Consider the following 21,757-nt stretch of genomic DNA (forward strand, 5'->3'; position numbering starts at 1 on the left):
AAAATAAATAAATACTTACCTTAAACCCCGCTCCTGTAACCGTCGCCGTCGGGTCCGCCCGGCTGCTCCTCGGAACTATGGAGAGAAGGCATGACGTCTCTCCCATATTGCCTGAGGGGAGAGCCGGAAGCTGGAGTTCATGGGAGAACTCCAGCATCCGGCTAGCGTGGCGCTGTAGAGAAGGAGCCGGGCGCCTGCTGGTAATAACATCTCAGCCGGCGTCCGGCTTGGAGTCTCCCTGCGGCGCTGGGCTGGAGGACATTGGCGCCAGGTGCAGCGGCACACCCGGTCCACGTGTACCTCCACCCCCCCTCTAGTTGCGGCCCTGACTTGACAGTGAATGTCAGTGCACAAACCTAGCATGAAGTCCAAGGAATTTTCTGTAGATCTCCGAGACAGGATTGTCTCGAGGCACAAATCTGGGAAGGGTACAGAAAAATATCTGCTGCTTTGAAGGTCCCAATGAGCACAGTGGCCTCCATCATCCGTAAATGGAAGAAGTTCGGAACCACCAGGACATCTCTTGGCCGGCCGGCTGTCTAAACTGAGTGATCGAGGGAGAAGAGCCCTAGTCAGGTAGGTGACCAAGAACCCGATGGTCACTCTATCAGAGCTACTGCATTCCTCTGTGGAGAGTTGAGAACCTTCCAGAAGAACAACCATCTCTTTAGCAATCCACCAATCAGGCCTGTATGGTAGAGTGGCCAGACGGAAGCCACTCCTTAGTAAAAAGCACATGGCAGCCCGCCTGGAGTTTGCCAAAATGCATCTAAAGGACTCTCAGACCATGAGAAACAAAATTCTCTGGTCTGGTGACACAAAGATTGAACTCTTTGGCGTCAATGCCAGGCGTTATGTTTGGAGGAAACCAGGCACGCTCATCACCAGGCCAATACCATCCATACAGGGAAGCATGTTGGTGGCAGCATTGTGCTGTGGGGATATTTTTCAGTGGCAGGAACTGGGAGACTAGTCAGGATAGAGGGAAAGATGAATGCAGCAATGTACAGAAATATCCTGGATGAAAACCTGCTCCAGAGAAGGACGCTAATCATGTGATCGCAGCTGCGATATCATGTGCATCACAGCTGCGAAAATATGCTAATGGTTGCCGAGCTTACCCGAGCATAAGGACGCCCACTGCTGCCTTCTCATATGCGTACGATGTCGTTTGTGTGTGTAAATAGCTGCGTAGGGGATTGGATTGGCTAATTTATGCACGCCCATGAAACAGCGTACAGACGGACAGGCACACCTGCGTTTTTTCAGTCCACTCCAAACCCCCCTCCCCCAAACGCTGACAGCCTGTCACTCACTCTGTGATGGATTCCTCTGTATGTCCGTAGTTACAATGCAATCGCCGTGCACGCGCAATGCAACTTATGCGCATGCGCGATGGCAAACAATTACTCAAACTGCGTCTGTAATTGCCATTGCGCCTAGCTGTGAATCAGGCCCAATATGTAAAAGTAAAGCCAGATTGCGATCTGTTGGTGAAAACAAATAAATGAATATTTACAACATGACATCTTCATACCTGACACAACATAAAGCAATATTCATTATAATCAGTCTTCAGGGACCCCTAGAAGTGGATGTTTTCCATATCTCCTAGCTGGAACACAGTTAATTACTGACAGATTTTAAAAGGTCCATAGTTGGCACTAATTATTTCACTTGTGGTTCTCAGAAGAGACTAGCAAAACACGCTCTGTTACTGTACTCCGGTGATGTTAGCAGTCCCTGAGGTCCACATTTGATGAACACTAAAGTAAAGTATTAAAACATACCTGTTGGAGAACTTTTCCTGTGTTAGGTGCAATTAAGTAACATTGTTTGGAGGAATCATTTTTCATATGTGACACTTCTGTACACAGCGTCTTCATCAGAGGACGGAATTACAAAGCCGCACAAATCCCGTCCTGAAAAAATGCAAATGCAGCAGGAGGTGTATGACACCGAGGTTGCAGCCTGGGATAACTGGTCGCAATGGTTGCCCCTTTGGTCAGGCCGAAGGTCACCGCAGCCTGTCTTTGTGCGAACGCCCCGTTACCACCCAGTACCCTCCTTCAGTCACAGGCAGAGGTGCAGCTGAGTTGCATTTGAGTCAGCATCACCCGTAGTTGTGGGCACTCAGCTCCGGCAACAGGTGCAGCTTGAAAACGTGCAAGATCTGAACCTGGCTTGCACTCACCTGTGCATCAGCCCAATACTCTGTGGGAATCAGTAATTCATCTCATCACCAGTAGTTACTGCTACGAATAGGCAGTACATTTTTGCATCACAGTGGAAGCAGAGAACTGTAATATAATAATAACTTGATTCCCTTTATGCTGGGAGTCCTCTAGTCAACACACAATAAAGGGTGTAGTATATGAGTTTGACATTCACTATGAAAATATGAGAATGTTGACATTTGACATGTCGACTTTCACAGTGTCGACATGTTCAACTTGTGAACATTATGCATTGCATGTTGACAGTGAGAATGTCAACAATACAGCTAATAATAATAATACTAACCCTTACCACAGGCTAGCCCTAACTGCAGCTTAGCGCTTAACCTAAACACAGCCTAGCCCTAACCACAGCCTAGCCCTACCCCTAACTGCAGCCTAACCCTAACCACAGCCTAACCGTAACTGCAGCCTAGCCCTAACCACAGCCTAGCCGTAACCCTAACTGCAGCCTAGTCCTAACCACAGCCTAGCCCTAACCCTAACTGCAGCCTAGCTCTAACCACAGCCTATCCCTAACTGCAGCCTAGCCCTAACCACAGCCTAGCCGTAACCCTGACTGCAGCCTAGTCCTAACCACAGCCTAGCCCTAACCCTAACTGCAGCCTAGCTCTAACCACAGCCTATCCCTAACTGCAGCCTAGCTCTAACCACAGCCTAGCCCTAACTGCAGCCTAGCCCTAAACCTAACCACAGTCCAGCTCTAACCACAGCCTAGCCCTAACCCTAACTACAGCCTAGTCCTAACCACAGCCTAGCCCTAACCATAACTGCAGTCTAGCCCTAACCACAGCCTATCCCTAACTGCAGCCTAGCCCTAACCACAGCCTAGCCCTAACTGCAGCCTAGCCCTAAACCTAACCACAGTCCAGCTCTAACCACAGCCTAGCCCTAACCCTAACTGCAGCCTAGTCCTAACCACAGCCTAGCCCTAACCGTAACTGCAGTCTAGCCCTAACCACAGCCTATCCCTAACTGCAGTCTAGCACTAACCACAGCCTAACCCTAACCACAATCTAGCCCTAATCACATCCTAGCCCTAATTCTAACCACAGCCTATCACTAACTGCAGCCTAGCACTAACTGCAGCCTAGACCTAACCACAGCCTAGCCCTAATCACAGCCTAGCCCTAATCCTAACTGCAGCCTAGCCCTAACTATAACCACATCTTAACCCTAACCCAAACTGCAGCCTTATGGGGGGTATCCACTTAGCGATTTAAACAAGCGATTGCACGATAACGATGTCGTTATCGTGCAATCGCTTGCAAATCGCGCATGCATCGGGCATGTTTTGGACAGAAGCGACCCGCGATGCGCGTGCCCACGGGTCGCTTCCGACATCCGACATCGCCCGTACATCCAGGTCAACCTGACGATCTCGTCATGTTCAGCATGTGCGGGGATGAGGGATGTGCCGGGACTGAACGAGTGAACGTTCAGTCTAGGCACATTACTAGCTATACAAACGACAGCATGGTTGCAATGTCGCAATCTTGCTCTCGTTTGTATATCGCTAAGTGGATACCCCCCATAACCCTGCCTTTTAGCCCAACGCTGATATCTTGCATAGTATCGACATTTTGTACAATTAATTTTGTCAGTGTCGACAAGTTGAATGTAGATCTGCTGCATGCTGACATGAGTTTGTTAACATTGTTAATTAAGTTGTCGACATTCAGAACCATTCAATATTGCTGTGCCGACATTGTGAATGTAGACAAATTGACAGCATACCATGGTAAATACCCCAGGACATTATATAATGAGATTTACACAATATAAAAACTACATTGATATTTAGCTGAACCAGCCTATTATTAATCGCTAGTTAGTTATTATAGCTGTAATTGATTGTTCTAGGCTTGCTGTGGCAAAAACTAGTAATTACATGTGTATGTAATAAGTATAGTAATTGGAAAATAAGACAATTCCTTTTCTTGGTATATAATTAGCTGTACAGTGATAAGCATAGCATTCTGAACATTGCACATGTTTTTGTTCATTTTGTGAATACATTTATGTCTGTTTGTAATATTTTCTGAAAAACCACATTTAAAAAGGTCTAAAAACATCAAAATGTCTCCTAAATAAATGTAGTAAACTCAAATGTATTACACCAGTGATTTGTGGACCTAGGAGCTCATTCAGACCTGCTCGCAAGATGTGGCCGCTCGCTGGCAAAAGGTGCCGGATATTCAAATTCCACACTCGCACTGCGTGGCGTAAGGACGCCCGCTATGTCTTAGCGAGCTACGGCACTGAGCGCTCGCTAGTGTATAAAGACGCCCACTTTGCCCTCGCAACAATCGTCATCTCCTGGAATTATTGGATTAATTGGTAACATCGAACGAACGGCTCTGAATCAGGTCCCTACTTCAGAGTAGCAAGAAAAGCCAACACAACGACCACTGTGAACAAGTGGCCCAACTCAGAGATTTACGCAATGCCGATATTTAAGCAGATCGAGCGATTGATAGTTATTGCGCAAATGGGAATGCCGCACTGTGGACACACAACAACTGTATTGCGATCACACTCGCACAGAGGATTCACTCGCAAAGAGACTGACAGGAAGTCAGTGTTTGGGGGAGCTAATGGGGGGGTGACTAGGCAAATGCAGGCCTTTGCAGCATGAGAGCTCTCTGCGTGTCAGGTGATGAGCTGCAGTTTTCGTGACTGGTCAGACATGACTTACATGCTGCATGACTGCCCGATGTGCGCCAATGTTACAGATGTTTACATTGTTGTACGTTGCCAGACTAAGGGGCGCAGAGAGGGGGGGAGCAGTCTACTGTGCCTATGGGGGGAGCGATCATGCTAATCGCACCGCCCATTGGCTGTGCGCTGGGCTGAGGGGCACACAGAGCCCCAGCGGTTTTTTTCTAAAGGGGCGTGGCCACGTCTATCACGATTAGGCCACGCCCCCTGCCACCTGGGCCCGGCGCAGCTGTCGACGGCCCTGGCCAGACGGAATGAGGAGGCAGCCGTGGCCGACCCTAAGCTCCGCTAAGCTTTGGAAGGCATTAGCATGTAGGAGATCGCAGTTGCCATTGCATTAGCATAAATCTATGAATCAGGCCCAGAATACCAATGAAATACAGATGAAACAGAATGCATGTTCTGCAGCGTATGTATTTATGTGATTGTACTGCCCCACTCTGCTGTATGCAATCATCGGCCCTTATACCTACCCAATGGTTTAGGTGATCTGAATTTGTCATCCTCTGTGCCTACGCATGACTCAGAATAACAAGTAACTCCGGCTGCACGCCCAGGAAATGCTTCTCTGATATGCATTCGCATTGTTGCAGCCCACTGCCACCCAGAAACACCCATTCAGAAACAGATATGATGTGGACATCTCTGCGTACAAAGACGCGTATGCCGTCTGGGGCCCGGTGTCCTGCACGCTAGATGTGGCAACATAGGAATGTGTGTGTCACTCTGAGTCAGGCCCTGTGACTGTATTGCTGCAGCGTAGAGTTTTCCAAACTCCGTCATTACAGTCCAGGTTTTAAGGATATCCATTCTTGAGCACAGGTGACTTAAGTAGCACCTCAGTCAATTTGATTTAACCTTCTGGACTCAAGCATGGATATCTTTAAAACCTGGAGTTTAGGAAACAATGCTGTAGTGTCCTTTATCACAAGATGCTGCTACTAGTTTCACATATATAGTGAAATAAAAAGTTACATTGCAATGGAGTGGTACTCACATGTGCCCAGATATCATAAGGGAACACCACAGAGACTTTACGCCTGAGCAGAATCATGTTGCATTGCAGGTGAGGCAGATGTAAAATGTGCAGCGAGATATAGATTTGAGAAGGGCGTGTAACTGTGTCTAATCTCAAATCTAAATTACAGTGTAACAATAAAGCTGTCCGTCATTTATGGGCTACATGCAAAACCTGCCAGTATTTACCCTGCCCCTTGCATTGTAACATGGTTTGTCCAGGTGCAAACTGCAAAGTTACTTGCATGTTTTTGCATTGCTCCCAAGTCAGAGTCAGCCCCTATGTATGTACTGCCTCTGGTACCCTACATACTAGTTAGGGTTAGGCACTAAGGGGAGAGGGTTAGGTTTAGGGTGCGGGGAGGGGAAGGTTAGGTTCAGGCACTAGGGGGAAGGTAAGGGTTAGGCACCAAAAAGGGAGGGTTAGGGTAGGGCAAAGGTTCTCAAACTCGGTCCTCAGGACCCCACACAGGCCACGTTCTCCAGGTCACCCAGATGCGCAGGTGTATTCATTACTCACTGACACATTTTAAAAGATACACAGATGAAGCTAATTATTTTGCTTGGGAGGAGACCTGGAAAACATGTAGTGTTTGGAGTGCTGGGGACCGAGGGCCTGATTCAGACCCGCTCGCGAGCGCTATGCGCTCGCAAGCGGGTCGATGGTGGCCCAGTGCGCATGTGCACTACGGAGACGGCTCCGTCGTGCGCATGCGCGAGACCCGGATAGCGACGGGCAAACCGTTGGTGGGCGGGCCGGAGGAGTGGCTGCCCAAATGGAGGCGTTCCCATGTGAACGCCTCCTTTTGGGGGCGGCCCCACTGACATCACGAGTGATGTCAGTGGGAGAGATTCCAGCTCTGTGGGAGCCGAAATCTCTCTGGGGCTTGCGGCAACAAGACCCTACCACAAGGGTCTCGTCGCAAGCCCAATAGTCGCGATGGTCTTGACCATCGCGACCATCTTCCTGGCCGCTTGCTATAGCTGTGGGTGGTCACCCACAGCTATGCGAGCGGCCAGGAGGCTGTTCGAAAAACCCAGAAGGCCGGCCCTGATTCAGAGCGAGCCCTGAGTTTGAGAATCTGTGTACTAGTGAATATCTGGTGTCTCCGCATGCCCCCCGGCCCCCAGTTGTATGACAGAGTACAATTGCTTTTGCTAAGCTAAGGGGATGTACTCATGAGACCGACGGCCGCAATGCCGCCAGGCTTAATCCCGACAGGGGAAGCCCGACAAGGGACTTAAGATAGGCGTTGAAATACCAACGCCTATCTTAATCCCAATGCCGAAATGCGGAAAGTCGCCAGTCCAAATGAAGGTAAGCAGGGGTGCCCTTGGCGTTAGGTAATATAGCGGGGTTAACGTTGTTTTCTTTTTTTGGGGGGGGGGGGTGTTAGGGTTAGGCAGAGCCGTAACTAGACTTTTTGTTGCCATGTGCCAGAAAGAGCATTGGCGGCGGCGCCCACCCCATTTCTCAAATAGGGACATAACTCACCCCAAAAAGGGGAATGGCCTCACGGGAAATGGCCGGGGAAGAGATAGGGGAGACCAGGAGATACTGGGGATGAAATAAGAGGAGGCTAGAAGCGAGAATGATAAATTGACAGGCCAGAACAGTGCCCCCTGCCCTGCGGTGCCCTGTGCCATGGCACACTACCCTAGTTACGGCCCTGGGGTTAGGCACCCCTAGGAGGAAAGGTTAGGGTTAGGCACCACTGGGGGAGGGGTTAGGTTTAGGCACGAAGGGATAGACTTAGGTTTAGGCACTAACGGGTTAGGCACTCACCGTGCGGGGCCACCTCCTCTCTCCATGGTGGCGGGCAGCCGACTAACACGGCTGGCCAGCCACCGGAGCCTTAGTAGACTCCGGGCACTAGAGCGTGCCCGGAGTCTACTGTGCATGCGCAGAATGCTGGTTAATGTCCATGGCGGCCATTTCCCGGTGTTCTGCGCATGCGCAGTAGACTCAGGGCACACTCTAGTGCCCGGAGTCTACTGCGCATGCGTAGAACACCGGGAAAATGGCAGCGGCGGCCATTTTCCGGTGTTCTGAGCAGCGCTTAGACCCGACGCGGGACCGCAGACAGGTAATTTAAAAAAAAAAATGGGTGCAGTGTTTGAGGTGCGGGGCCTCCCTGGAACCGGGGGCCCGTGTGCCCCGCACACACTGCACCCATTATAGATACGCCACTGGTTAGGCTACAAGAAGGGAGGGTTAGGGTGAGAATGATACAATGTTGCGAATTTAATTTTACACTTTACACTATCAACCCGGCACCCACCGCCCTAGGGCTAGCAGTCTAGGCCTGGGGTGCCCTGGAGAGGGGTACCCCTTTATTGGGGGGGTACCCAACTCCCCAGGGATCCCCGGCCTGGACTGACTAGCGGTCAGGGGTAATGCTTTGGCCGGGGAAACCGCTGAAAGGTTTTCCCTGGCTGTGGCATTATCCCCCCGCTAGACAGAGTTCGGTGCTGGTTCTGGAATTTTCAGGGGACCCCTACTCGTTTTGTCCCCTGATTTTCCAGAACCAGGACCAGCTCAACAAAGCCCTGTGCTGGTTCTTAATATACAGGGGCCCCCTTCGCATTTTGGCCCCTGTATTTTTAGAACCAGAACAGGCTTTATAAAGCCCGGGGCTGGTTATGCTTTTGGGGAGGGGGTGCACGTCATTGTTTTAAATTTAAAAACATTTTACATAAGTACACATAGAAACATGTACATATCTCATGGATATGTGCATGTTTCTGTGTTAATCTGACCTGCTCAGGATGTACTCGCTAGCCTGAAGCAGGTCTATTATTTGGGGACTTTTGGTAATCTTTTTTTTGCGAGTCTGAAACAGACACCCTATTACATTGGGCGAGTTGATTGTTTTCAATGTGAAAACATCTGGATGCGAGTTTGAGAATGGAGAGTTTTAGTAACTCTGAAAAATGCGAGTTTTAGTGAACAGACACCCTATTACATTGGAGAGTTGTGAAAAATTGCGAGTTTAGCACCAAAGTCGCAATTTACCAAAACAGACTACCTATTACATTTGGCCCATAGAGTACATGCACATATATAAATAATAAAACAGTACATATACTGTACACACTTACATTCCATGAATCTGCTGATCAGTACATTAGGCCACGCCCCTTCGTGCCGTAATGCCGCGATTCGCGGGTCATATGGGGGCGGGGCTTGTGATGGCTCTACCCCCATGTCGGCAATGGAAGGGGGAATTGGTCCATTGGGGGGGGGGTTGGATTTTGACTCACAACCCCCCCCCCTGCGTGCTCTAGTTGTGGGGGTGCCTCTGTGTGTGGGGGCCCGGGACGACCGCCCCTGTCGCCCTCCCCTTAAGCCGACCCTGGGCATCCCGACAGCCGGCATTACATACCGATTCGGAGCTAAGTAGCCTTGTCAGTATGATGGAAATATAACCAATTTACAATGTTATAGGCATACTTGCTGATATCCTGGCTGCACCTCGGGAGGGAGCAGCCAGGTCGGCTTAGCAGGAGGCGGGGCTGTCAAAAGGGGGCATGGCCAGGACAATAGGTTCTGTTTAGGGGCGGGGTTGGGGGTGGAGCCACACACTCACATCATTTTGGCCCTGCCACCGCTACACAATGCCAATATTTACGGCATTGTGAATCAGGGGGCAGGGTCATGGTGAATCGCGTCAGCCCCCCCGCTGCGGTTGTTTGGGTAGCTACTGCGGGGGGGGATTGGAGGGGCCGGGGACATGCCTACTTTTCCGGGGGGCCGGGAGCCGCACACGATTTTCGGGAGGCTCCTGACCAAATCGGGAGAGTAGGCATGTATGGTTATAGGTCATTTACTGTATACAATATAAAGATAATTATCTCTTAGTTATCTCAATTTCTTAATTTATTTATTTGCAGTTATTTATATAGGGAACATATATTAAGCAGCACTTTACGGAAAATATTTAGTCATTCACTTAGTCCCTGTCCCAGAGGAGCTTACAGCAGTGGCATCACAAGGCGGATGCGGGGGGTGCGGCCCGCACCCGGGTGTCACCCGCCGAGGAGTGACACCAAGGTGCAGGATCCCCCTCAGTGACAGGAGCCGGGTGCTGCACTATAGCATTAAGTGCAGCACTCGGCTCCTGTCAGTGAGGGAGCCGGCACTGCCCATGCCCGCACCTCCTGCACTCCCCGCCGGCACCACCCCATTGATACCTAATGTATAATTTTGTTAACCACGGCCACGGGCCGGGTTCGCACCGCGAGGCCACGCCCCTCCCGAAGGCCCGACATGCGAGGCCACGCCCCCGACACGCACCCTTCCGAAGACCACGCCCCCATTTCGGCAGGTGCCGCGCGCATGGCGTCCCTCCCCGCACCGGGTGTCACCGTGGGGAGGGACGCCACTGGCTTACAGTCTATATTTTCTATCACATTGACACACATACACACTAGGGTTGATATTGTTTGTCAGCAGCCAAATAACCTACCAGTATGTTGTTAGATAATGTGAGGAAACCCATGTGAGAACATACAAACTCAACACAGATCAGATATGATCGTGAATGAAAGCATGACCTCAGTGCTGCGGGACAGTAATGTATATTCTCCTGCAATGGCCAGGAGGCTCCCTAAAATCGCGTAACACTCCCGGCCACCCGGAAGAGTGGGCAAGTCTCCCTGAGCCAGCTGCTATCTGCCCCCTCAGCCTTCTATTAACCAGGTGAAGTGGGCGGTTTGGGCATTATCATAGCCACGTCCCTAACTGTACAATGGCAGAATCTATATAATGCCTCCTATGCCACGCCATGCCCCCGTACCACCCCCTCTGTCATGCCACACCTCCACACTACCCCCTGCTGTGGCAACCTGGCTGCCCCCTCCCAGAGGGGGCAGCCAGAAAGTCGGCAACTGTGCAGCAATGCTAACCACTACACCAACCGTTCAATTGGTATGCAGTCAGTACACACAATTTTTATATGACAAAACTGTCAGTATGCAATACAAAATAGTGGTTGCTCATATCAGCTTAATGGGTTTTCACAAGCGCTTGTAAAGGGGAGGGCTTTACTCTGGACTACAGAAAAAAAAGAAGAAAAAGTTTCCCTCCCGCACACTGCAAAACACTACAGTACATGATAATAGAAATTCAGAGATCTATGTTGCATATATTTTTAAAACATGATTAAGTGCCCGGCCGCATCAAGGCTCTTTTGTACCAGCGTCCCTAATGCTACATAATAATAGCACCCACTCTGGGTCATGTTTGCATATTGTTGTGCCACATGATAACAGCACACACGTAAAAATATTAAGTTAAGAGCCAACTCACCTAGGAGGTACCCCTGAAATTTCTAAATAGCACTACAGGATCCAGCACACCCTCTGAATGCTGGTCCCATCCATGCCTCTCATATCAGCAATACAAAATAGTGATTACTCACAGTGGCGTTACAAGGGGTGTGCGGTCCGCCCCCGGGTGTCACCTGCCGAGGGTTGACACCAAGGTGGAAACTCCCCCTCAGTGACAGGAGCGAGTGCTGCACTGTAGTATTAAGTGCAGCACTCAGCTCCTGACATTGTGATGGAGCCGGCACTGCAAACAGGGCAGTCTGCACCTCCTTCACATACCCTCCCCCAGTAGAAGCACTGGACCTCGGGGGGTTCGGGCTGCTAGGCCATCCCCATTCGTATGTGGCCATGCCTCTGTCCACGAGGCCACACCCCCTGCTCACGAGGCCACGCCCCCTTTTTCTGCGCCATGCGGTGCCGCCGCGCACACAGCATCTCTCCCCGCATCAGGTGACACTGCAGGGAGGGACGCCACTGATTACTCATATCAGCTTAATGGTTTTTCACAGGCGCCTGTAAAAGGGAGGGAGGTTACTCTGGACTACAGAAAAAAACTGATAAAAAGTTTTCCCTCCAGCACACTGCAAAAAAAAACCTGACAGTGTGGTATGACTTCTCTACATTGAGAAGGTCCACACATTCAGTATGTCTACACAAGAATGTACAAGTGCTGAATGTCGACAGTCAGAATGTCGACCCATTCATTTGGTTGACAACCAATATGTTGACATGGAATTAGTTTGATATGTTTAAAATGTCAACACAGTCAGAGTGTTGACACGAAAATTTAGACATATGTTTTTTCCACTATTTTAGTCTAAACCTAACCCCCTAACCCAGGGTTTCACAAACTCTGTTCTCAAGGCATCCTAACAGTCCAGGTTTTAAGGATATCCATGCTCATATACAGATGGCATAATCAAACTGACTGAGGGACTATTTAAGTCACCTGTGATTAAGTATACTTAAAACATGGACTGATAGGGTGCCTAGAGGACCGAGTTTGAGAACCACCGCCCTAACCCTATAAATCAGAATAAAAAATATATGTTTACATTTTGGGGTTGACATGTTGAATGCCAACCTAAATGCATGCCAATATATTGGTTGTCGACCAAATGACTGCATCGACATTCTTACTGTCGACAAGTTGACCGGTTACCATACTGACATGTGATCTATTTTTACTTATACTACTTTCTGTTTAATTCAACAGGGAATTTGGCAACCTCGAATAATAGATAACCCAAATTATCAGGGCGTGTGGGTTCAACCAGAGATTGATAATCCGGATTATGTCCCAGACTCATCCCTTTACAGATATGACGAGCTTGGGGTGATCGGCTTAGACCTCTGGCAGGTGAGTATAACAATATAGGGCAAAATGTCAAAGGAAATCAGAACAAATGCACTAAGACATGTATTGTATAACCCAAGTTGGTTATACAATACCCCAGGAGACGGAAGAACAGTTGGGTTACCCAATAGCTCCTCCGTCTCATGGGGTAGACAACGGCCCCAAACGGAAGTCAAAGTCTAGCAATTTAGGTTTATTTATTTTGCAATTCGTTTATTGAAAACCAGTGCATACAAGAGATAAGTCATACAAATCCCATAAAAATAAACTCTAAACCCATAAATCTGCCTGTCTGATTGTTGCTAAACATTTTATTGAGTCATTGCACCCATGTACATTAACAGACATTTCGCATCTCTTTGGGGCCCATTTATCAAGATTCGTATACTCAATGCGATCTGGGCACGATATTAGCTACAGTCAGTGGCCTCCCACAGGCTACAGCAGCACAACGCCGGCTTCAGATGGCGTAAGCTGCGGGGACAAAACTGCGGAATGCTTCACATTCTAGCCCTTTGTAAACCTGACAGCTTTGCATCTCCCATAGAAACCTGTGAGGGTTTCTGCTGCTGTCGAAAATTGAGTGCCACATGCAAAATGCGGTCCCTCCATTCTACATTTAGGGGATACTTAATATTTGCGGATATCTCCTGATATCGGGTGTTTTTGGGAAATATGGCACAAATATTTATTGATAAATAGGCCTTTTTGTGAGTTACTTGGTTTGGGAGACCAAAAGTCTGGATTGGTGACATAAGCCAGACCCCCTCCTCACACTCAGCTGCTCACTGATTCTGAGTTGGATGTAGCTCATTATACGGCTGCAAATAGCGAGTTTTAGCATTTTGCGCACGTGTAGAAGTGAATTTACAAATTTTTGAGCAACTCCAGACGGATCTTGCCTGGACCTCTCTTTGCGTGAATGGTCGTTTCTGGGTGTGAATTGTGCGACAATACGATCACACACAAGAGATCTGTCTCATGGAAGTCTCATGATAGCGCCTGTAGCTATGCTTCCGTCCACGTGTCCACATGTAGCGAAAGAAAGCATCTCTCTGAAGGATATCTTGCACCCAGCATAGGACAGGCACAAATGCTGATAATAATGATGGCGGTCGAGGCTTTGGACATAAAAACAGGTAGCGAAGTGGCTTCCCGCTTGAAACCGCACGCAGGGCCGCCAAGAGCCAAGACGGGCCCCGGTAATAGGGGGCATGGCCTAATCTCGGGAGGCGTGGCCACGCCCCCTTGGCGAAAAAAATAAAATAAGATTTGCAGCGGCGCTGCGCGCCGGAGAGGGGGGCGCTCTGAGCCCCCTCAGCCCGGCGCAAAGCCAGGCGGGGCGCAATCAGTGTGATCGCTCCCCCGCACAGGCATAGGAGACTGCTGTGGCTGCTCCTCAGCAGCCACGAGCAGTCTCCAACTGCAGCTCAGCACACGCTGTGTGCTGGGCTGCTGTGAGGGAGGGGAGGCGGCATCGGACCCGGGCCTCCGCCGGGCCCCTCAAGAAGCCCGGGCAATCTGTACCCGCTCCCCGCCCCTCTCGGCGCCCCTGACCGCATGAATCCTCCTCATTAGCACTAAGGATAATCTAATTTGCATAAGGCTGTAATTCAGACTTCCGTGGCTTCCCACAAATACAGCCATTTTGGATGCAGTTTAGAATCAAGCCCAATGAGAGGGGCATAGGAGACACACAGAGCCTATTACTTTTGTGTTTTAAACTGCCATAATGTACAAGCTCAGAGAGTTCTACCCGTACAGTCTATGGCCTGCTATTGCTATGTTAGAAAAAGAACACTGTTAAAATTATTATAATCTAAGTTACTTTTTTAATGTTCAGAACTTTCCTTTTTGTAACTGACTTTATGGGGTTCAATAAATAACAAAATAATGAATAATTACTGAACCTAAGCTGCAAGAGACCTTCTGATCTCTAGTTGCCACCCGTAATGCTCTCAGCTCTCTCATAGCATTTATCTTGAAAGCAAGGAATCATGATCATGTGACACACCATACGCCATACATGTGACACCACAATACTAAAATAAGTCTATATAAGCCCCAATAGTGGCAGTAGCAGACAATATTGAGAAAGAAGCATGAAAGCTATGAGCGTCCGCCTCTGGCTATAAATCCAGCAGGTGGCAATTCCTGGATGTTGTAATCAGAGCATGTACAAGTAGCACATTTGGGCGCCATATGCAAAGAATCAAGAAAGTGGCTTTTTCATAGTCACATCTCTGTAAACTAAAAACTTGTGTTCTATTTAAAAAGCTGCCAATGAGTCTTTAAACTTCCCATTGTCTGAGGATTGACCTGCGTGTGAATCAGTGACAATAACATACTTAATTGAAATAACGAAGGTGAGCAAAACAATGAGTAAACAAATATTCACAGTGCTAATAGGTAACCTGCCGTTCTTTCCCGCCTAAAATAGCCAACGAAACAATCACCAAACCCAAATCAAAAAGAGCCCATAAAAATTAACTTTAGGGAGGGAGGGTGGGAAGACAGGAACAAAAGAGGCTGACTCCGCCTCCAACAATCTCTAATATCCCTGCTATAACCTACAACCCTAAAAACCCATTGGCCCTAATTATCACATGATTCCTCACACTGGTCTGCCCCCAGCCTAGGAAGTTTAACCCTCTCCACTCCTATACAGTCATTTCGTTTATCTAAACTTCCCATCGTCTGAGGATTGACCTGCGTGTGAATCAGTGACAATAACATACTTAATTGAAATAAAGACACAGAGACTTGTATTTGGCAGAATTTGTTAGCTATTTATTTAAAAAGATATAATGAATTAGTTACTATATTAATTAAATTAATTTAAATATGGTGGCAAAGAAAGAACGGCTAACAACAGCCCAAGCCTAACACTATAAACACTCCAACCACAACACAATACGCTCAAGCCTTCTATCTTGACTACCCACCCAGTAAGGTGATGATGCTGCCCCCGGCAGGGTGGTCCAGCAGACTTTATGAGTCAACGAAGGTGAGCAAAACAATGAGTAAACAAATATTCACAGTGCTAATAGGTAACCTGCCGTTCTTTCCCGCCAAAAGCAAGGTTCTGCCAAAAGAAACCTTGCACCGCCACCATAGAACTAACGCACAGAAACCACAACCTCAAACAGATCCTCAAGAAAAATAAACATACCTTCCTCCGCTAAATGAACCCCGTCAGACCGAAAAAGGTAAGTATACCGAAATTTTATCCTAGGATGTCTGACCACTGCCCCACCATTTTCCAACACAAATTTTGAAACCGTAAAGTTCACTTTCTTCCGGGCTTCATCAATGGCTCTGCCGTCAACCACACCACGCCAACACAATCTAGGGACCATGAAAGACCAAACTATTGTGCAAGCTGGCCATGCCATTATAATCTGACCCAAATCCTCCACCACCGCATGCCTTAAATCCAGAGATGTCCTCTTGCCCAAATCATTCCCGCCTAGATGAATAACCACGACTCTCGGTAAGCCATACCGCTGAACCTGCTGCAAGAGTTTAGGCTTAAGGCTCTCCCACAACATACCTCTGACCCCTATCCATCTAACTCCACTAGCCCCCGGAAACAACGGCGCGTCCTGCGCCTGCATGAACCTAGCCGCCCAAAAAACAAATGAATGGCCAATTATCCATACAGTACAATCATCAAAAGCCATTCCTATAATGAGGGAAAAACAAAGAACACATTAAAGTTATTGTAAAATTTTAGCATATTTAATCATGTATATCTAACGGGGAACATATTACTGAGGATCTGCCAAAAAGAAAAAATTTTGATTTGAATCTTTAAAGATCAACAAGCTTCTGTGCCAATTTGAAGCAACATGAAGACACAAGAGGATAAGTTAAAATAAAAAAGAAGGGGGGGGGGGAGAGCGGGGGGGGGGGGGTTTGGGAGAGATATCGGATAACACAAGTGAACTCGACCAGAGAGAAAACGTAAAACCTGCTGAGGGACATATAATTGTAATTATAAACCAAATAGCCGAATTAAATCCGTCAGATCAGGTAAAAAAATCGTCAAAACTCTCCAGACTCCCACTGAAATCAATGGCGAGTAGCTAGTCCCCGAGTAGGAAAGACAGGGGAAAACAAACAAGACCAGGACCAATGACATTTCGTAATACATAACAAACCATATGTAACGTGCATGCACAACATTAACCTCAATGATTCGGTCGAATGTAACGCTTATAACTGGCTGATTTCCATCGGCCCAGAGCTTGAATCTGTGACTCTGGAAATCCCGCAGCAGCGGCGGAAGTGGCAGCACCAATTCGAAACGAATGCGTGCCGAACTCCCCTGGTGAGAGGCCCACGCTGCAAAGACATCGCCGCAGCATCCAACTAAACTGAAATTTTGTCAGCGGAAGCCCATCGCCATGCATCAGCCATGAGCCCTCCGCTGAGGGTCTGACAGATGCATAACGAGTGGCCAAGCCGACCGGACAAATTGGACAATCCGCCGAGGGGACCGATGTTATCCAGTGACCCCTGCCTAACTGATCGGTCTTAGAACGACGCAATCTGCACAGCAAGGACCTCTCACCCACCTTCACATCCGAACGCAGCATAGTTGAATCCCTCCACTTGGAGGGAGCAACCAATTCCGACACCCGGAAAGCACCATGAAAAGCCATGGAAAAAGCTAACTTAAACAAAAGCGTTTCGAAACCGGAGGCCGCCACGTCCGCAACCGCTCCTAGAATGGACGGTAACAGATAAATGTCTATAGGCCGTCTTTTATCGGGGTTAACCGGCTCAGCACGCGCCCAACCTTTCAAGGCCTTTGTGATGACAAAACTCCTTGTAAGGTCAGGGATTCCCTTCAATTTGGAGAAAAACGAAATACCTGCCAGGTACCGTGAAACTACCGCTCTCGATTTGCCAGATACATACAGCTGCCAAATAAAAGCAAGCATCAATTGATGCTGACCCTTACCTCCAAGGCCTTGGCTACGGGAAAAAACTTCCCATTCTTCCCAAGACCGACGGTAAGCCTTGAGGGTACTTGGTGCAATGGACAGCTCCGCTAACCCCTCCAGTCCGGCTTGATAACCTGCCAAACATAAGAGGGGCACAGCACACCATCAGTCTCTGCATCAGGAGCCAATGTACGGAACCGACCCCATTGACATCTGGACAGCGCATCGGCAATCCCGTTGTCAACTCCGGGTACGTGTTGAGCTCGAAACAGCACATTATGGCGCAAACAGGCAAGCACCAGCTGCGCTAGCACACGCAAAACCAGCAACGACTTTGCTCGCTGCCCGTTTATCGCATGCACCACGCCCAGATTGTCACATCTGAACAGAATGCTGTGATTGCAGATGCGCTCGCCCCAGACCTCCAAGGCGACCATTATTGGGAACAGTTCTAAGAGCAGCATATCTCTTGTCAAACCTGCACGAATCCACTCCTCCGGCCAAGTTGCGACGCACCAGGATCCCCTCAGGTAGAAACCGAACCCCGAAGATCCTGCTGCATCGGTGAAAAGCTGCAAATCGACATTGCCCACCAGAGGGGATAACCATATCCTGATCCCATTAAAATCTGCCAAAAAGGAAACCCAAACTTCCAGGTCTCTCTTTATTTCTGACGATAAACGGATCAAATGGTGAGGTTTGGAAACCCCCGCTGTGGCCCTCTCTAGCTTTCTGCAAAATACCCTCCCCATCGGTATAACTCTACAGGCAAAGTTCATACAACCCAACAGTGATTGGGCCTGCCTGAGCGAAATTTTGCGCGCAACCAAACACTCTGAAATGGAATCTCGCAATTTGTCAATTTTATCGCGCGGCAGCCAACAGGATCCAGCCAAGGTATCAATCTCGATACCTAAAAATGACAAACACGAGAGGGGTCCCTCTGTCTTTTCGTCTGCCACAGGTACTCCAAAATGAAAAAACAGCGCTCTCATGGAACCAAGTAACTCGTTACAACGCTCTGACCCAGCGGGCCCCACGCAGAGGAAGTCATCGAGATAGTGCGCTATCCCATGACCCCCACAAGAAAACTCTACGCACCAATGAAGGAAAGTGCTAAATTTTTCAAAGTATGCGCAGGAAATCGAACACCCCATAGGCAAGCACTTGTCTATGAAGTATTCCCCCCCAATGCGAAAACCCATGAACCTAAACGATTCGGGGTGCAAAGGAAGCAAACGAAAAGCTGACTCCACATCCATCTTAGCCATGAGGGCCCCGCGTCCATATGCCCTAACGATACTGAGAGCATCATCAAAAGACTGATACCTCACTGAACAGAATTCAGGAGGTATAGCGTCATTAACGGAGGACCCCAATGGATAAGACAGATGCTGGATCAGCCGAAATTTTCCTGGAGTTTTCTTAGGCACCACCCCCACTGGGGAAAGAATCAGATTCCCCATTGGAGGATGCGCAAATGGACCCACCATACGTCCTAACTGAACCTCTTTCTCGACTTTTAACTGAAGAACGTCAGGAAAAAGTCGAGCTGATTGTAAATTTCTCGGGGAACCGACTCGAACTTCCCCTATAACTGGTAAACGAAAACCCAACTTGAACCCGAAAAACAAAAACTTAGCGTCCTGCCTATTAGGGTACCACCCTAGCCACCTGGACATAGCATCCAAACGGATAGGGGTTGGTGCCCTATTTAGCGCCTGCGCTACCTCCCGCTTTGGGAATAGCTCCTCCTCCCGACTTGGATCCCTGTTGGGCTGACAACCTGAAACAATTAGAGGCAGGGTGCGATCCGTTGCAACGCAAGCAAAGGTGTCGAAAACGACACCGTTGGCCCTGGGAACAGGAGGCATTATTAAAGGCAAAACATTTACCTTTAAAAGGTGTCTGCGCAGAAAGCCGACCGGGGCCCGTCTGTCGACGCCCCGGGGAGGGATCAGAACTCGGGCGCCACGCCCCAGACCCCCCCTTATGAGTATCCCCGCCTACCCGAGAATCCTCCACTCCACCTTTTGGTGGTTGCGTGACGTCAAGCCACACTTCCACGTCCTTGCACCCAAAATCTAAGCGCTTGGATCCGTCCTGCTTGCGCCTAAATTCCTCATCATATGTTCTCCATGCGCTGCCCCTGGATTTACGCTGCATCCCATGAATCAGGTGGATATACCTTATTACGTTCAGGTGCTCCCCTGGGCGATCTTTCAAGTAGCATGCTGCGAATACGCAAAACCCAGCAAGCCAGTTATCATAGGAACGAAAAGCTTCCAACCCCACCCCGCCTTTAAGCTTAGCTGCCTTGAAATCTTTTTTGGCTTGCTCAGTTAAAATGAACATGTCCACATAATCGCCCTTCCTGATTTTTTTCTTGCAACAATTGCGCAGACCCCGCAATACTGCTGTATTGTCGCAATGCACCACACCTGGTTGATGCTGACGCTTCTTGGACTTCCGCGCGCTACTACTCTGACGCTGCCGCTTATCCCGCCTATCCGCCTCCTTGCGCGCATATTTAGCAGCCCTCTTCCGCGCCTTTTTTGCGCTGCTGACAGAAGAAGCCAGAGAAGAAGAGGTCGACGACAAGTCAGAGACAGAGGAAGAAGAGGAGGCAGAGTCAGCAACATCATCATCTTCTGAGATCTCACCTGACGATCCGGACTGCTCCCTCCCGGACACGACCGATGATGAAGCCTCCTCGACGCTGAAATCCTGTTCCATAGCTTCGCCCTCAGCAGTATCTGAAACAGATGATGAAGCCGCCCCCTGGGCCGAAACCCTGGGCACGGTCGACACAGCAGGAGAAGACACAGCCGCACCAGCCCCAGACGCCTCTGGTCTTGCCAACTGAGCCGCAGCGGAGCCCATAGCCCTGCAAGCCTGCATGAACTGATCTACCGCTGGCCCTAGAGTAGCAGAAATTGAACGCTGCCTCTGATCCACCCTTTCACTATCTGCTTGGCTAGGAGCCAATGCCGCAACCATGGGAGCAAAAGCAGATGTCATTGATGACATCATGGCCGCAAAAGCTGCAGGGTCAAAGGACTGACTTGCACCCCCACTAGGGACCTGAGTATCCACATAGCCAGAAGCTGCTGCCCCAGACATGGCCCTGTCTGCTGATTGCTGACTAGCCTGCCAATCATCCTCCATATTAAGTGCAAGCCCCGCCCCCCTTTCATCAGCTCTCCCTGTCCTAAAATGGCTGCCTGCCTCCCTGACTGACAAAGCCCCTAATGTGCTGCCAGGGCTGTCCATCTCCCCCACCTCGACATTCCCCACTTCATTAACTGTGGGGGAGTCCCCCCTGCCCCTCTGGGCACTAACAGGGCTATTAGCAGCCCTCCTTGCGGTGCGCGTGTGCGCCTGTGACCTTTGAACCCGCGGGGGGCGAGCGCTCACCGCCCTAATCGCGGCAGCTCTGCCCTCCCGCGAGCTCACTAACTGCCTCTCGCGGCTGCTCAGAGCAGCCGCGCCTTCCCCCCGCCGGCGGCTGTGTCCAGCCGCCCTGACAGCACCTGCTTGACGGCCGCGGGTAAGCGCGGCCGCGCCCGGCCGCCCATGACGCCGAGGGGGCGGGCTACTCGCGCTAGCCCCTTCAGCTCCCTCTTGAGAGGCAGGAGCCTCCCCAGAACTCCCTGGGCCTTCTTCCTGTGCCCGGTAACGGGCGGGGATCCGCGATGAGCGGTGCGGGCGGGGCATGCTACCAATTTGGGGGGGGTCACAGTCCTTATAAGGGTTAGGAGGATTGTTAGAAAATGCAGAGCGCAAAGGTGGGGGAGGGCAGAGAGAGAGAGGGATAGATGAAGAAGGTGAAGAACAAAGATAAGAAGAGGAAAGAAAAACAGAAGGATGGCTATGAAGAAAATATAACAGAGCTCAGGTAAGAGCACTTACCCATTCCCAAGACAGGAACAAAAGAGGCTGACTCCGCCTCCAACAATCTCTAATATCCCTGCTATAACCTACAACCCTAAAAACCCATTGGCCCTAATTATCACATGATTCCTCACACTGGTCTGCCCCCAGCCTAGGAAGTTTAACCCTCTCCACTCCTATACAGTCATTTCGTTTATCAAATGGTACTGAGAAAACAATGCAGTGCCTCAGCACTGTCCCATCTAAAG

General features: G+C 49.4%; 1 protein-coding gene across 1 annotated transcript in view; it reads left to right on the forward strand.

The window, feature by feature from the left end:
* The window catches only part of LOC148474647 (calreticulin-like), a 44,459-nt gene that overhangs the window by 19,095 nt on the left and 3,607 nt on the right, over positions 1 to 21,757 (forward strand). Inside the window, exon 7 of the mRNA XM_088458276.1 lies at positions 12,523 to 12,666. Within this exon, the coding sequence (XP_088314402.1) occupies positions 12,523 to 12,666 (144 nt within the window). The remainder of the gene's footprint in view (positions 1 to 12,522; positions 12,667 to 21,757) is intronic.

Source organism: Taudactylus pleione, unplaced genomic scaffold (assembly GCF_031769625.1).
Source record: "Taudactylus pleione unplaced genomic scaffold, aTauple2 ptg000824l, whole genome shotgun sequence".
Lineage (NCBI taxonomy): Eukaryota > Metazoa > Chordata > Amphibia > Anura > Myobatrachidae > Taudactylus > Taudactylus pleione.